Raw genomic sequence first — 15304 nt, 5'->3', positions numbered from 1 at the left:
TGCCAACAGGCCACAGACAGGCACTAGAGGTTGGGGACCACCACTCAGGGTGTTGGGGACCATAGTTTTAGAGGATGGTGACTAATGGTGATTCTTAGAAGGGACCAGGAGAGGTTTCACATCATCCTCCATTCATTTATTAAATATTTATTATTGCCCATTTTTAGCTGGCACTGTTGCTAGACACAAGGTACATATATGAAAAGCCAGAGCCACCACCCTCAGGGAGCTTATAGCCCCACCTATCCAACTCTTTTGTTTTCTTAAGTATAGAACTGGGGGTGCATATCTTTTAATTAATATTTAATTTAATATCTTTATTTTTAAAGATACTTATAATATTAAATATCTAATTTTAAATAAAATTCTAATTTAAATAATATTCAATATAATGTTTATTTAATATTTAACATCTTTATTGGAGGAAAATGCCTATTCTTGTAGCCAGAGCCATAAAAAATTGAGGGCATGACAAATTGAGGCAATTATCCCCAGCCCCTATGCTGCTGAAGGTGCCAAATAATTAGGTACCAATTCAGGGAGCCATCTGGTATTCCAAAAATGTCTTCCCTTTTCCAAGAAATGGCCCAATAAGAAAACCTTTTGAACCGAAATAATTTTGGATTTAACATTGTAGAGATTTGCCTGAGTATCTATGTAGCATTCCTTGTTTACAGTCTGTCTTATCCCTCTTGTGCCAGAGGACACATTGATGTTCTGGAAAGGAATAGCTGATGTAGGGCTGATGGAAGAAGTTGTCTGCAACATACAGAAGGAAATAGAAGAGCTACTCAGGGGAGTTCAGCAGCGGCTCATCCAGGCTCCCTTCCAGGTCACAGGTAAGTGCACAAATCCCAACAATAGCAGGCATTTATTGAATACTCACAACTGTAGGCAGGTCCTGTTAGCCTCACAAAACCCTAACATATAGGTATAATTATCTGCGTTCTATAGATAAGGCTCATAAAAGTTAAGTCACTTGTCAAATTTTATAACTGAATTTTGAACTCAGGTCTAGCCATACATTTTCCACAGGTAATTTTTGCCTTTATAAATGGTGTCAGAAAGCAATCTCTCTTTCTAGACATATATTTTTTCAGCCTCTCTCTCTCTATATATGTGTGTGTGTATATATATGTACATTCTGTATATGTGTGTATAGAGAGAGAATCTGAAAACTGGGAGAAATGGAGAAGTCTACCTCATTTTAGATTATTCTCATATCCTATATCCTGTTAATCTTAACTGTTGTGTTCACTGATAGCTATGCTACGTCTTGAGACAAGGTCTCACTCTGTTGCCCAGGCTAGAGTGCTGTGATACCATTATAGCTCATTGCAACCTCAAACTCCTGGGCTCAAATGATCCTCCTGCCTCAGCCTCCTGAGTAGCTGGGACTACAGACATGAACTACCACACCTGCCTAATTTTTAAATTTTTTTTGTAGAGACAGGGTCTCACTGTTGACTAGACTAGTCTCAAACTCCTGGGCTCAAGCAATCCTCCTGCCTCAGCCTCCCAAAGTGTTAGGATTACAGGCATGAGCCATGGTACCCAGCCACTGATAACTATTTCTGAATACTCACAGGGTGCTTGCTGCTATGCAGAATGTAAAAGGATGTTCTAATCATCTGATACAAATGGGGTTATGATGAGACCTCATAAACTGTGTGTTCAGTGAGTTCTTACTGAGATTTGTACCTCTTTATAACATATGCATTATATACCACACACTTAAACAAACTTTACAGCAAAATCTTTTTAAAATTTAAAACAACACATACTTGGAGTTAAAAAAACATAAAACAAATAATAAAGAAAGTAGGGATGATTATTTTGGTGATAGCAAGGAAGGCCTGTGTAAGGAGGTGACATTTGAGCAGGGACCTGAATTGAAGGAGCTAGCCACGTGACAACCTGGGAGAAAGAATATTCCAGGCAGAAGGAACAAAAATCTTGAAGTGGCAATGAGCCTGCTGGGTTCAAAGAATTATAGGAATACCTGTAGTGCAGCTGCATTGGAGTTAAGTTGTGGGGGATGGTGATAGGTGATGAGGCTGGAGGGGCACAGAGGGGAAAGTTTAGATAAGCCTTGGTCAGAACTTTGGGTTTTATTCTGAGGTGATAGCAAACCATCACAGTGGTTTTGAGCACAGGAGTGAAGTAACCAGATTTTTTAATTTTTGTATATGTATATGTGTGTGTGTGTGTGTGTGTGTGTATACACACACACACATATATATGTATACATATATATATAGTTTTTGGTTTTTTGTGTTTGTTGGTTTTTGGTTGGTTTTTTTTTTTTTTTGTGAGACAGGGTCTTGCTCTGTTGCTCAGGCTGGAGTGCTGTGGCATGATCCCAGCTCACTGCAACCTTCAACTCTCAGGATCAAGCACTCCTCCTGGCTCAGCTTCTGAAGTAGCTGGGAACATAGGAGCGTACCACCACACTAGGCTAATTTTTTATTTTTATTTATTTATTTATTTATTTTAAGAAAATATCAGCAAGCATCAGCTAATTTTTTTTAAAAGTTTTTTATAGAGATGGGGTCTTGCTATGTTGCTCAGGCTGTCTCAAACTCCTGGGTTTAAGCGATCCTCCCACCTCGGCCTTCCAAAGTGCTGGGATTACAGGCATGAGCCACCACACCCAGCCCAGATTTATATTTTTTAAAAGAAAACTCTGGTTGCTGTGTGGAGAACAGACTATATGGGGCAAGAATGTAAACAAGAAGACCAGTTGGAGTTGGGAAACTCATAAAGGAATTCATCCAAGCAAGAGATGATGTGGCATGGATTAGAGTAGGCAGCGGTAGACTTAGGAAGAAGTGATCAGATTGGGTTTGTATTTTGAATGTGTAACTGACAACTCTTGCTGATAGATTGAATGTAGGGTGAAAGAGAAAGAAAGATATCCAGGATGACTCATGCATTTTTGTCCTGAGCTGAGTGTTGATGCCATTTACCGAGATAAAGAACACTGTGGGAGGAACAGGTTTAGAGAGGAAATCAAAATTAGTTTTTGACCTGTTAAACTGAGATGACTATGAGGCCATCAGTTGGAGATGTCACTCCTATAACTGTAAGTATAAATGTGGAATGCAGGAAAGAGGTCAGGGCTAGAGATATACATGTGGGAGTTCTCAGCCTGTACATGTTGTTTAAAACCATCGAGAAGACCATGGAAAGTGAGAAGACCATGGAAGGCAGTGTAGGTGAAGTTGTCCAAGTCTAGGAAATAGTGACCATGAATACGCAGAGTTCTTTTAAAGTTTTATATAGACTGGGCAAGGTGGCTCACGCCTATAATTCCACCACTTTGGGAAGCCAAGGCAGGAGGATTGCTTGAGGCCAGGAGTTCAAGACTAGCCGGGGCAACAATGAGACCCTGTCTGTACAAAAAATAAAAAAATTAGCCGGGCATTGTGTTGTACACCTGTGGTCCCAGCTACTCAGGAGGCTGAGGTGGGAGGGTCACTTGAGCATAGGAGTTTGAGGCTGCAGTGAGCTGTGGTTGTGTGGTTGTGCCACTGTACTCCATTCTCAGTGACAGTGTGAAACCCCATCTCTAAAAAAAAAAAAGAATTGTATATACAGGGGAACAGAGATAATACTATTAGTAATAATATTGCATGCCGGTGCCCATGTTTGGCACTTAAAGTATGATATTTATAATTTTTTATATCTATTTTGCAGAGTAAATATTATTAGTCCCATTTGTTTCAGATGAGAAAACTGAGGAATCAAATAACTTTAGATAGGAAGTAGCAAAACTGAGATTCAAATTTAGCTCTATCTAATACAGTGACCATGTTTTCTAAACCTGTAAACAGATGCAAGATTTTTTTTTTCTGTTTTTTTGTATTTATTTATAAGGAAAGACAAAAATATAATAATTAAAGCAAAGTTCATTATACATGTGATAAATCTTTGTTAAAAATTTATTAAAATGCAATTAGAAGAGTCCCATAATTTCTGGGTTGTTCCATATTTATAAGCAGCACAACAGGGAGTTGGTGGAACATTTGTGTTTTAACTTGACAGGCATGTTTTTTGTTTTAAATAGATGCTGCTGTTCTCAACAACGTAGCCCATACATTTGGCCTAATGGACACGGTCAAGAAGGTTTTAGACAACAGAAGGAACCAAGTAGAACAGGGAGAAGAGCAATTTCTCTATACTCTGGCAGGTATTATAACTTACTTCTCTTCTTAGGTGATATTTTGCTGATATTCTTAAGTCTTGCCATTTCTTTGTTGACTTCTGGTGGGACTGACTTTTTTTTTTTTAATTCATATAGTGTCAGATTTTACTTTTTAAAATAAAAATGGGGTGGGGTAAAACAAAACAAAAATAAAATAAATAAGATAAAATAAAAACAACCCTAGGTGAAGTGGAGTAGTGGGAAACAAAGGAAAAAAGAACGAAGCCAACATTATGGTCCTCCTGTGTCTTGTGCAGGATTAAGATGTGTCCTAGATTGCTCCATTGATCCAGTAATGTTGGTGACAGAAGACACAAAGTGGTCTTTGTCTTTTTACATTATTCATACTGCTGGTTTTGGTAGATGTGGTAATCAGAAATTATGGGTATGTGGTTAATTTAACTGTTTTTGTAAAGTACTTTGTGCTAGTCTGTAAGCTAGGTTTTAGTAAATGTAGGCTGGGCACAGTGGCTCACATCTGTAATCCTAATACTCTGGGAGACTGAGTAGGGAGGATCGCTTGAGCTCAGGAGCTTGCCAGAGTGAGACCCTGTCTCTACAAAAAATAGAAAAAATTGGCCGGGCATGATGACATGTACCTATACTATAGTCGCAGCTACTGGGGAGGCTCAGGCAGGAGGATCGCTTAAGCCCAGGAGTTTGAGGTTGCTGTGAGCTATGATGATGCCACTGCACTCTAGCTGGGGCGACAGAGCGAGACTCTGTCTCAAAAAAAAAAAAAAAAGTGTTGACTAAGACAGCCTCAGTTTCCTCAGGGTCTTCAAGAAACTTAAGGGAAAGCAGACATAGAAACAAATAAATGCAAAATGTAGTAAATTTTGTGACATAAAGTGGTATTGTGGAAGAACAAATGGAGTTTTCACTCTACCTGGAGAGATTCAAGAAAAGCTTTTGGAGGAGGTAAAGCAGGTAAAAGATACAAAACAAATCAGAGGTGTGGATTATCAGCCTTTGAATAATGTAGAATATATTATAGTCAGTTGTGAAGCCAAAAGAGTTAGGGTCACTGGATAAGAGAAGGATAATTTAGTTTGTTTTAAACTTACTTTTATACCCAGTTTATATTTTAAACTCAGTTTACTGAGTATTGATCCTTCTTAGGATTCTAGGATGTCTATTATCCCTATTTTACAGGTTAGCCAGTGGAGGCGTAGAGAGTATAAATGATTTGCCTGAGACCACATCACTACTTGGCAGACAATCCTAGTGTAGAACTCTATCATTTTATTCCTAATCTAATGCTTTCTCTCACCTTGACACTTTAAATCATCAGAAAAATGGTTTTTGTTAGAAATGTGGGCTTTTGGTTTCCTTGTTGGTATTATTATTGTTATTCATTATTTTTTGAGATAGGTTCTCACTCTGTTGCCTGGGCTAGAGTGCAGTGACATCACCGTAGGTCACTGCAACTTCAAACTCCTGGGCTCAAGCAATTCTCCTGACTCAGCCTCCATGCTGAGTCCAGACAGGGTCTCGCTGTTGACCAGGCTGGTCTCCAGCTCTTGGTGTCAAGTGATTCTCTTGCCTTAGCCTCCCAAAGTGTTAGGATTACAGGCCTGAGCCACTGCCTGGCCTGTATTATTTTTTTAGAACTTTTTCCTGAGACAGAGTTTCAACTCTGCCACCCTGGGTAGAGTACAGTGGCGTCATCATAGCTCACTGCAACCTCAAGCTCCTGGGTCAAGCGATGCTCCTGCCTCAGCATCCTAAGTAGCTGGGACTACAGGCACGTGCCACTACACCTGCCTAATTTTTTTATTTTTATTTTTAGTAGAGATAGGGTCTCGCTCTTGCTCAGGCTGGTTTCGAACTCCTCACCTCAAGCAATCCTCCTGCCCCTGCCTCCCAGAGTGGTAGGATTACAGGCATGAGCCACTGTGCCTGGCCATTTTTTAAGATAGTTTTAATCATAGGATACATAAAGTTTTGTATCTTTTTTGACCATGACATATTAATATTTTTCCAAATTACTATACAGTATCTTAGGACAGTCTAGGGATGACATGTTAATTTTCTATATTTTCTTTAGTTGCTTATTTTGTTACAGTGAACTTGTTTGACAGTAACTTTTTCTTTTTTATGTCCTTCTAAACTACTTCCCAGGACTAGGCTTCAGTTTAAATTGTATTGATAATGCTTTTATGGATTTTTGTGACCTCTTGTCAAATTCCCAAGAAGATTATGCCAATTTATGTCACCAGTTTGAGCACACCAATATTGGGTGTTGGGGTATTTATAACGTTCCCTGATTTAAATTTCTTTCAGTTATAGATTTAATTAGTACCTTGTTTAGGTACATATTTCTTTGATTACTATTGAAGAAGAAAAAAATGCAGTATTTCAGTATTTTGTTACCTTAAAAGACAGTATTTTATAAATTTTGATGGTGTTCTTGATCCCTACCTATTCCTTTTATTCTAAGCAAGGAACTTGACTTTATAGTCTTTATAGTATAAGACAGGAAAAACCAAAGTGTTTTTCTACTCTCACATACTTACACAGTAAGGCATAGAACGCTTCTATAACCAGATGTGTAGGGGGTTTTCTACACACACCAAGCAATCAATTCTCCAGCAGACACTGACTGGGTATTCTATAATTCAATTCAATTCTAATACTGTCTACCTGGAAATAGCGCCAGATTCCATAGGTTTAGGGCTTAGTCCTCCAAGACTGCCTGCCACTTCAGCCCCAGGTTGTAATCTGTGCTTTTGAACACTGACTATAAATTGGGGTTCCACAACTCCCTCCTTGGGTTTGATTAATTTGCTAGACAGCTGACAGAACTCAGAGAAACACTTACTTACATTTACTGTGTTTATTATAAAGGTTATTTTACAAAGTATACAGGTGAATAGCCAGATGGAGGAGATATATAGGACAAGATATGTGGGAAGGGGTGTGGAGCTTCCATGCCCTTTCTGGGCATGCCACCCTCAGGAACCTCCAACAGTCTGAAACTCTCTGATCCCTGTCCTTTTTTGTTTTTATGGAGGCTTCATTACGTAGGCATAATTGATTACCTCTTTGGCCATTGGTGAACTCAGCCTTCAGCCCCTCCCTACTCCAGAGGTTGTGGGGTAGGGCTAAAAGCCCCAGCCCCCTAATCATGCCTTGGTTTTTCTGGTGACCAGCCCCCATCCTGAAGCTATCTGGCAGCCCCCAGATACCAGTCATCTCATTAGGATACAGAAAGACACTTATCACTCTGGAGATCTAAGTGTTTTAGGAACTGTGTGCCAGCAACTAGAGGCAGAGACCAAATGTATATATTTTTTATTATATAGGGAGTACAAAGTGCTCTACAAATATAACTGATTATTTCTTGGGTTCTTACCACGTACTAAGTAATAGAGAATTCCTCTGCAACTTTCTGTAGGCTTCCTTGGGCTAATGGTAGATGGTGGCCATTTGAGTCACCAGCAAAGGAGTTTTCCAGCCAATACAGCTAAAGCATTCCTGCCTTGAAGGACAGTTTGCGAATCACTGTTTTTCAGAGTGGCCATTATAGCTCCAGTTCCAAAGGGATCATGCAGATAATAGTTATTTTCGTCTATAGACCCAGGCAGGGCATATTCAAGTTATAACACCAATTGGAGGGTTCTTTGATTTGCATTTGGTGACGTGACTAAATGCCAGAGAAGCTTCTAGGATTGAGTTATAGTAGGATCACAGCTTGTAAAAGATTCTGAATTGTTGCCCTGCCCATAATTACACAATGAAATATAATTACTGGGAGGATTTTTTAAATCATCTAGTCTAGTTTTTTCCTTTTAAAAACAATAAAGTGACTTGCTCAAGGCTATATCGTAGCAAAACCAGTGCAATACCCCAGGTCTCCTGACTTCCAGTTTAATTCTCTAGAGATTTTACTTCCTCCACACAAAGTCTTTTCTTTTTTTGCACAGACTTGGAACGCCAGTTGGAAGAGCAGAAGAAGCAAGCTCAGGATCACAGGCAGAAATCCCAGACGGTTCAAAATGTGGTACTGATGCCTGTGAGCACTCCTAAGCCTCCAAAAAGGCCCCGGCTCCAGCGGCCAGCCTCCACCACTGTCCTGAGCCCTTCTCCTCCTGTCCAGCAGCCTCAGTTCACCGTCATCTCACCCATCACCATCACCCCAGTGGGTCAGTCATTTTCCATGGGCAATATTCCAGTGGCCACCCTCAGCCAGGGCTCTAGTCCTGTGACTGTCCACACACTGCCTTCTGGCCCTCAACTCTTCCGTTATGCCACAGTGGTCTCCTCTGCCAAGAGCAGCTCACCAGACACAGTGACCATCCACCCTTCATCCAGCTTGGCACTGCTAAGCTCTACCACCATGCAGGATGGGAGTACCCTGGGCAACATGACCACCATGGTGAGCCCTGTGGAGTTGGTGGCCATGGAGTCCGGCCTCACCTCAGCCATCCAGGCTGTTGAAAGCACCTCAGAGGATGGGCAGACCATCATTGAGATTGACCCAGCCCCGGACCCAGAGGCTGAAGATACTGAGGGCAAAGCAGTCATCCTGGAGACAGAGCTGAGGACTGAGGAGAAAGTTGTGGCTGAGATGGAAGAACACCAGCATCAAGTCCACAATGTGGAGATTGTGGTCTTAGAGGATTAACTGGGGGTCTCGGGGCCAGGAGATATGTTTTGGTTTGGAATTTTAATTATTTGTTTATTTTTATCATTGTCCCACTCATTTCCACATAGGATCCTTTTTTTAAAAAACAAAATCTTGTTGTTGTAACTGAAAATGTTGGGTTCTTCTCACCCCCACATTGAAAAATGGACAAAACAAGCTGCCCTTCCGGAAGTTGAGAGTAGGTCATTCAATGTCCTAATTGTCTTACACCAAGAAAGTAATTTCCTTTAGGGGAGGCATCAAGATAACCAGAAACCCTGTCCAGAAAGCCATTTCCAGGCGAGTCTGTCTGTCTGTGTAAGCATGTGTTTTTATGCTTGTAAAGATGCATTGACCAAACTCTGGATCTCAGATCTGACACTGGAAGGCAACTCATTCGCATGTGGATGCAGAAGGGCACTTTATTTTGTACCCTGGAAAGGGCCCTAAAGAGGCCAGTGCAAAACTCTGAAACAAAAGGAAGTTGAACTCTGCTTGGAGGGAAAGGTGGTGTGCCAGCACTAGCTTAAAAAGGGAAGTGCTTTGGTGAGGATGGGGCAAGGAAATTATCTTACTTCCAGAGGTACAACTGATGCCTGTTGAGATCTCCAAAGGTTACTACATAGGTGCCATTTTGAGAAGAGGCGGGTGATAGGTGGAAGGGTGCATCTCCACAGAGAAGGTGGCAGCAGTGTCCTATGGCTTTGCAGAAATAGAAATCCTTGGATGCCACAGCTATGCTTTGGGGTTCAAGGGGATAGCTCACCTTGCCTTGCACTTTGTCAAAGCACTTACTCTCCTAAACTAGGATCAGTCCATTCATTTGCAAACTCTGTGATGTGATGAAAATTGCTCTGGTTCTTGGACTGTGGCTGTCATGGGGTTGGAGCTCCAAGGCCATCATTTTTATTGCATGACTCCAGGAGCAGGGGAGTTCCTTATCCAGACCAGCTGCCATTTTTGATGGGGCCATTTTTTGGCTTTGGAACCAAAAGCAGCCACCCATTTGGTGCTTCCTCTCCTCTACCCTCCGTCCCTCAACTCTTAATGGCATCTGCCTCCTGGATCCCACGCTCTTCAGCTTTTTGGCTGATTTGGAGAACAGTGACAGGTGCCTGCCTGCCTTCATCTCCTTTTAGATTCATTTGTACCGCAGATGTTTCTGTGAGATATTGAGCTCATAAAAAGCTTTAGGCTTGGCAGGGAAGATTCAACACCCCCAGCCTTTCCTGCAGCACCGACTAGATGTCTCCTCCTGAGTGAGCTGGACTCCCTGGGAAAGAAGCATTGTCTTCAACATTATATTATACCAGGAATGTCAATAATAATGTCTTGGGGGGGGTGCTGTTTTGTTTTGTTTTGTTTTCCTTTTTTTTTAAATGTTGTTTGTATATTTAGAGTTGGGCCATTTTCCATGCTGTGATTCCTTCTCTTTGACCCTCTTCAGTGTTTGGGGCAAGAGTGAATCCTGGTTTTTATTTCTTTGATTGCATTGTTTACTGCACTAGGAAAAATATAGGGAAACTGCAGACAACTTAAAGGAAAAATAGGTTAAAAAAGAAAGCACACACCTTAGGAGTGGGAGGATTTTTTTTTTATTATTATTAAAAACAAAACTTTGACCTGTAGTTTCTTTTTTTTTTCTTTTAAGAAGGCATCTACTTGAAGCCATGTTTCTTTCAACAGATGTTAGAAACCCCATCAAGCAAGTGAAAATTGCATTCCACCATCCCTCAGGTGGCTGTATGTAGCTAAAGAAGCCCTCTAACTTGGGGGGATCACTCTTAAACACCTTAAGAGTGAGATTTATGAATCCCATACAGTTGTAGATTTTAACTTTAAAATTGGGGTTTTGTTTTTCTTTTCAAAATATCTAATAGACTTAGCAATTAATTTAGAACAAATCTTTGGCTCTTTATGTATTAATATCTTTAGTGAGGGAAGTGGCTTTTATTTCCTACTTCTTTAGGTTTTCTGTTGGTACATAAACAAAATTTCTGTCTATGACTGAACGTACTGCTTGAAACTAGAAAGGCACATCTCATCCCTATTGTGGTTTTAGGAACAATTTTCTCTTTCCCAGAGATGAGAGGACCAGTTCAGGACAGGAGAGGAGCCCTAGAGAATACAGACACATGCTAGCTCAGGTTCCCTTCTTTCCTCCATCAGAGCTGTTGGTAATGTTTTAAGGTAGTGTGAGCATCATGCTTCCAAAGTCAAGAGCTCTTCTCCTCAAGACATAGCCCATTTACTTTCACTATATGAATACTCTGGCTGGTAAAATACATGAGCTTTGTTGTTTTCCTGGTATTCTAATAGCCTGTCATTATTGCTAGATGCTGCAGTACCTGTTGTTGAGTGTGGGTTCCCTCACAGCCCTGGTCTAGGGGTGAGACATAACCAGGCCATTGGTATGTGCATAAGCAATACCAATGAGTCACTCCTCAGGCTGACTTGGCACTAGCCATTTCTCTTTCTGTTCATTCATTAAATAAACATTTTTAAGTACCATCTATGTGCCAGGCTTTGTGCTAGGCACTAGCAGTTCAGAGATTAAGATATAATCCTTGCGCTCAAGGAACTCAGACACCAGATGTCTGGAGTTATGAACTACATGTTTCACTGTAATTGGCTTCCTTTTGTAATCCTATGTATTTTATTTTATGCCTTGAAAAACATTATTTAAGAATTGGTCCATAGGTTTCAGCAGACTGCCAAAGGCACAAAAAAGTTAAGAAGCCCCCTTCTAGTGAGATACGGAAACAGATCATCATACTGGGGCGAGTGCAGTGATAGGGCTTTTGGCTAGGAGCCAAGAGAACAAAGGGTCAAGCACCTAACCCAGCCTGGGTGTAGGGGTGGGATCAGCAAATACGGGAGTACTTACCAGAGAAGGTATGTACCTAAGCTGATTTAGAAGAGACCACTTTTGGTTAGTTTTATTGTACTTCATTTTCAAGTAATTGGGCTTATTCAAGAGAGAAAAAAATCTTTAGTCTCTTGTTGCTTCTGCCTACAGAGCCAGGCAGTCAGCAGCACAGGCAGTCTGGCCACTGGAGGAAGCTGAGTCATGCATGGGCTTCTCTTGAGTTTCCATCAGATGGGACCCAGTGCCGGATTCAGTGCAGGACTGGAGTCTAGCTGGTAAAGGGTAATTTCCCCAAACCTTCCTGCCATGTGGTTTCCACAAAGGCCTCAGAGTCAACTGTTTGACTGTCTTATCTTGGCCATGTCCCTGATTGGTGCTTGCCTTGTTCTCTTCCCCTTCTCAATTTACAGGCTTCCCCTACTCCAAAAAAACAAAAACAAAACCCAGTCATTCTGAATTAAATAATGCACAATAAACATGAATACTCAAGATTCAAAGCCACTTCACATGGAGGTTCTTTCTCACCTCTGTCCACATTAGGGAAGGAAGACCATTGTTTCCAAATATATGGAAAATTAATATTTAGTTCAGGTGGTTCTGATACCCTTTAGTGGTAGCATCTTAGCCCATTTTCACGAAAGGCATTAAAGAAAGGTAAATCCGTATCGTAGAGAGTATTCATTATAGAGAGTAAAAGTCAAGCATGAAATATGGAATTACTAGTTCATTGAGTTATAACATTCCATGTTTTAGTACTATCAAGGAGGTGGAAAGGACAAAGATTTAAAACAGGTATGAGAGGCCGGGCATGGTGGCTCACGCTGTAATCCTAGCACTGTTGGAGGCCAAGGCAGGAGGATTGCTTGAGCTCAGAAGTTTGAGACCAGCCTCAGCAAGAGTGAGACCCCATCTCTACTAAAAAAAACAGAAAACATTAGCCAGGCAACTAAAAGTAGAAAGAAAAATTAATTAACTGGGCATGGTGGTGAGTGCCTGTAGTCCCAGCTACTCAGGAGGCTGAGGCAGGAGGATCACTTGAGCCCAGGAGTTTGAGGTTGCAGTGAGCTAGGCTGATGCCACGGCACTGGCATCAGCCTAGCTCAAAACAGACAAACAAACAAACAAACAAAAACAAGTATGAGGTTGTGATACACGTTGGGCAATATTCTTGAGGAAGTAGTCCTCTCTGAGACTAAAAGTAAGACACTAGCCTAGCTCCTGGCATTTTCAGACGACTTTCCTAGTACAATTGACCACGTTCCTGGGGGTGAGGCATATTCTCTAAACCTAGGGTAATTCCTCCCTGGGAAATTTTTGTGTAGTTTATAATGTACTGCCATAACAACCAAGGTTGTCAGGGACTCAAAGTGTTCAGGTCTGCTGTGTTTGGAGTCTCTTTGTCCCTAAAATTTCTGTCTTTGGGCAGCCCTATTTGAGTCCTTTTCAGGTTTCCTCCCCAATCCTGGAACACCTTTTTTGGTCCTGAGTTATACAATTTGACTTCTAGAAGGTTCTACTTTCCCCTGTCCATACTCTGATTTCATTCTTCTTCTCTAGCTCTTGCTTTTAGGAACCATGATTTAGTTCCCAAATTCTGCCATGTCAGTAATTCTTTCATAACTCCTGACACAATCATTTCTTCCCAACTCTAGACACCCCCAGGACCCAAACCTGTGCATAGATTCATAGACTGCAGTCTTCACCAGCTAAAACAGCTTTTTAACACCATCAATCACCTGAATTGAAGCACCTTTGTGATGTGCTTGTATAGTGACTGTAGGTAAATTCTCCAAAACACATAGATTCTAAAAGCCTCTCTTTTACATCTGATTGATTCTCTACTCACGGTCCATGGCTCAGGTTAAGACATACGTTGTTTCCTGGATGAATTAGTTCAGTATGTCTCACAACTACCAGAAATTGAAATTGCTGTTGTATCTTGTGAGCCTTTCAACCTAATGTATAATAGACTACACCCTATGTTGTGAAATTGCCTCTGGGTTCTTGAGCATTTATGGTTTCTGACTCTGCATCACTACTGATAGTCACGACTTGGAATATGGAATATATGGATTTATTTTTCTAATTTGAGAACAAGATTGAACAATAAGTTTGGATCGCATATAAGGGTAAATATGAGGCCGGATTAAGGACCCAGAGGGAAAGACAAGTTCCTCATTGGACATTGTAGGAGTTATTCTAGGGAAATCACACACAGAGGGCATTTACCTGCATTATAAAGTGTATGTTTTTTGCTTTTTTTAAAAAAAAAACAAAACAAAACTGGCTCTGCTGTTTTCTCTAGAGACGTCTTTACATTATAGAGCAAACTGGAAGCCCACAGCCCTGTGTTAGCCTGAAGACTTACTTTTTTTGGCCCATACTTTGTTTAATTTTGTTTTTATTTTTTATTGAACATGCATACAGGAATGTGCACAAATCATAATTGTACAACTTGATAAATTTAACAAACTGAGCACACCTATGAAACCAGGTTCCAGATCACACACACACACAAAAAAATTACTAACATTTCACCTTGCAAGATAAACACTAGCTACCTCTCCAAAACTATGGCTTATTTTTTTTATTTCAAAATATTAAGGGGGTACAAATGTTTTTGTTACATGGATACCTTTTATAATGCTTAAAAGTCAGGACTTTTAGTGTGCCCATCACCCAAATAGTGTTCACTGTAACCAATAGGTAAGTCTTTACCCCTCCCCACCTCCCTATGGCTTACTTCTGTTGCTTTTTGAACTCTTTTGTGATTGACTCTTTTTACTCAACATTGTGTTTGTGAGATTCATCTGGAATGTTGTGTGAAGCTGTGGTTGATTCCTTCTCATTGCTGTATAGAAGCTGTGACTATACCATAACTGATCCATTCTACTAATAATAGGCACTTGAGTAGTTTCCAGTTTGGACTATTATAATAATGCCTCTATGAACTTCTTTTTTTTTTAATTTTTAAAAATTTTAATACAGTTCAAATCAGCATATCTGGTTCATTTCAGCTCCTTCACTGCCAAACCCGGGGGCAGAGACTGCTTCAGTTTCTCTGCCTTCTCTTTGTCGGTGATGACCAAGGTATAAAGGTATCTGCTGCATCGAATTTTAAACTTCACATTATCCTTATTTTTCTTAATCTTGACAGACTTGGCATCCTTTTGCCTGGCCGTGAGCAGAAAGTCCTTGATTTCCTCAATTTTCCGAGGCATGGTGACGAGGCGCGCAGAGAAGGGGTGCGGACCCGTACACCAAGCAGCAGAAAGGCAGAAGCCTCTATGAACATTCTTGTCCATGTCTTTTCATGAACATGTATATGAATTTATGCCTACAGATCTACAGAGTTTCAAACATTAGGACAGTTCACATGAAAAACTCAAGATACAGTTGTTTGTTTTTAGAGACAGGATCTTTGCTCTGTCACTGAGGCTGGAGTGCGGTGGTGCAAGCACATCTCATGGCAGCCTGGAACACCTAAGTTCAAAGGATCCTCCTGTCTCAGCCTCCTGTAGTAGCTGGAACTATAGGGCACGCCCCCATACCCGGCTAATTTTCAGTTTTTCTTAAGAACAACAAGAAGGTCTGAAAA

General features: G+C 40.8%; 2 protein-coding genes across 6 annotated transcripts in view; one reads left to right on the top strand and one right to left on the bottom strand.

Annotated features, from left to right (window-relative positions):
* The window catches only part of GMEB1 (glucocorticoid modulatory element binding protein 1), a 34350-nt gene extending 25043 nt beyond the window's left edge, over positions 1-9307 (top strand). For all 5 annotated transcript variants that reach the window (XM_045545746.1, XM_045545749.1, XM_045545748.1 and 2 more), the window contains exons 8-10: positions 702-839; positions 4070-4192; positions 8137-9307. In XM_045545746.1, the coding sequence (XP_045401702.1) occupies positions 702-839; positions 4070-4192; positions 8137-8837 (962 nt within the window). In that variant the 3' untranslated portion in view covers positions 8838-9307. The remainder of the gene's footprint in view (positions 1-701; positions 840-4069; positions 4193-8136) is intronic.
* A 5359-nt stretch (positions 9308-14666) lies between these two features.
* LOC123634298 (60S ribosomal protein L38-like) lies at positions 14667-14984 on the bottom strand. The gene has a single exon (XM_045545744.1). The coding sequence runs from the start codon at positions 14925-14927 to the stop codon at positions 14715-14717; it is 213 nt and encodes a 70-aa protein (XP_045401700.1). The 5' UTR covers positions 14928-14984; the 3' UTR covers positions 14667-14714.
* Between the last annotated feature and the right edge of the window lie 320 nt (positions 14985-15304).

Source organism: Lemur catta, chromosome 3 (assembly GCF_020740605.2).
Source record: "Lemur catta isolate mLemCat1 chromosome 3, mLemCat1.pri, whole genome shotgun sequence".
Lineage (NCBI taxonomy): Eukaryota > Metazoa > Chordata > Mammalia > Primates > Lemuridae > Lemur > Lemur catta.
This window is presented reverse-complemented; position numbering and strand designations above follow the sequence as displayed.

What these genes read in the sequence shown, in the direction of transcription:
- LOC123634298 (XM_045545744.1), bottom strand. Translation starts at nt 14,927, where the DNA reads ATGCCTCGGAAAATTGAGGAAATCAAGGACTTTCTGCTCACGGCCAGG.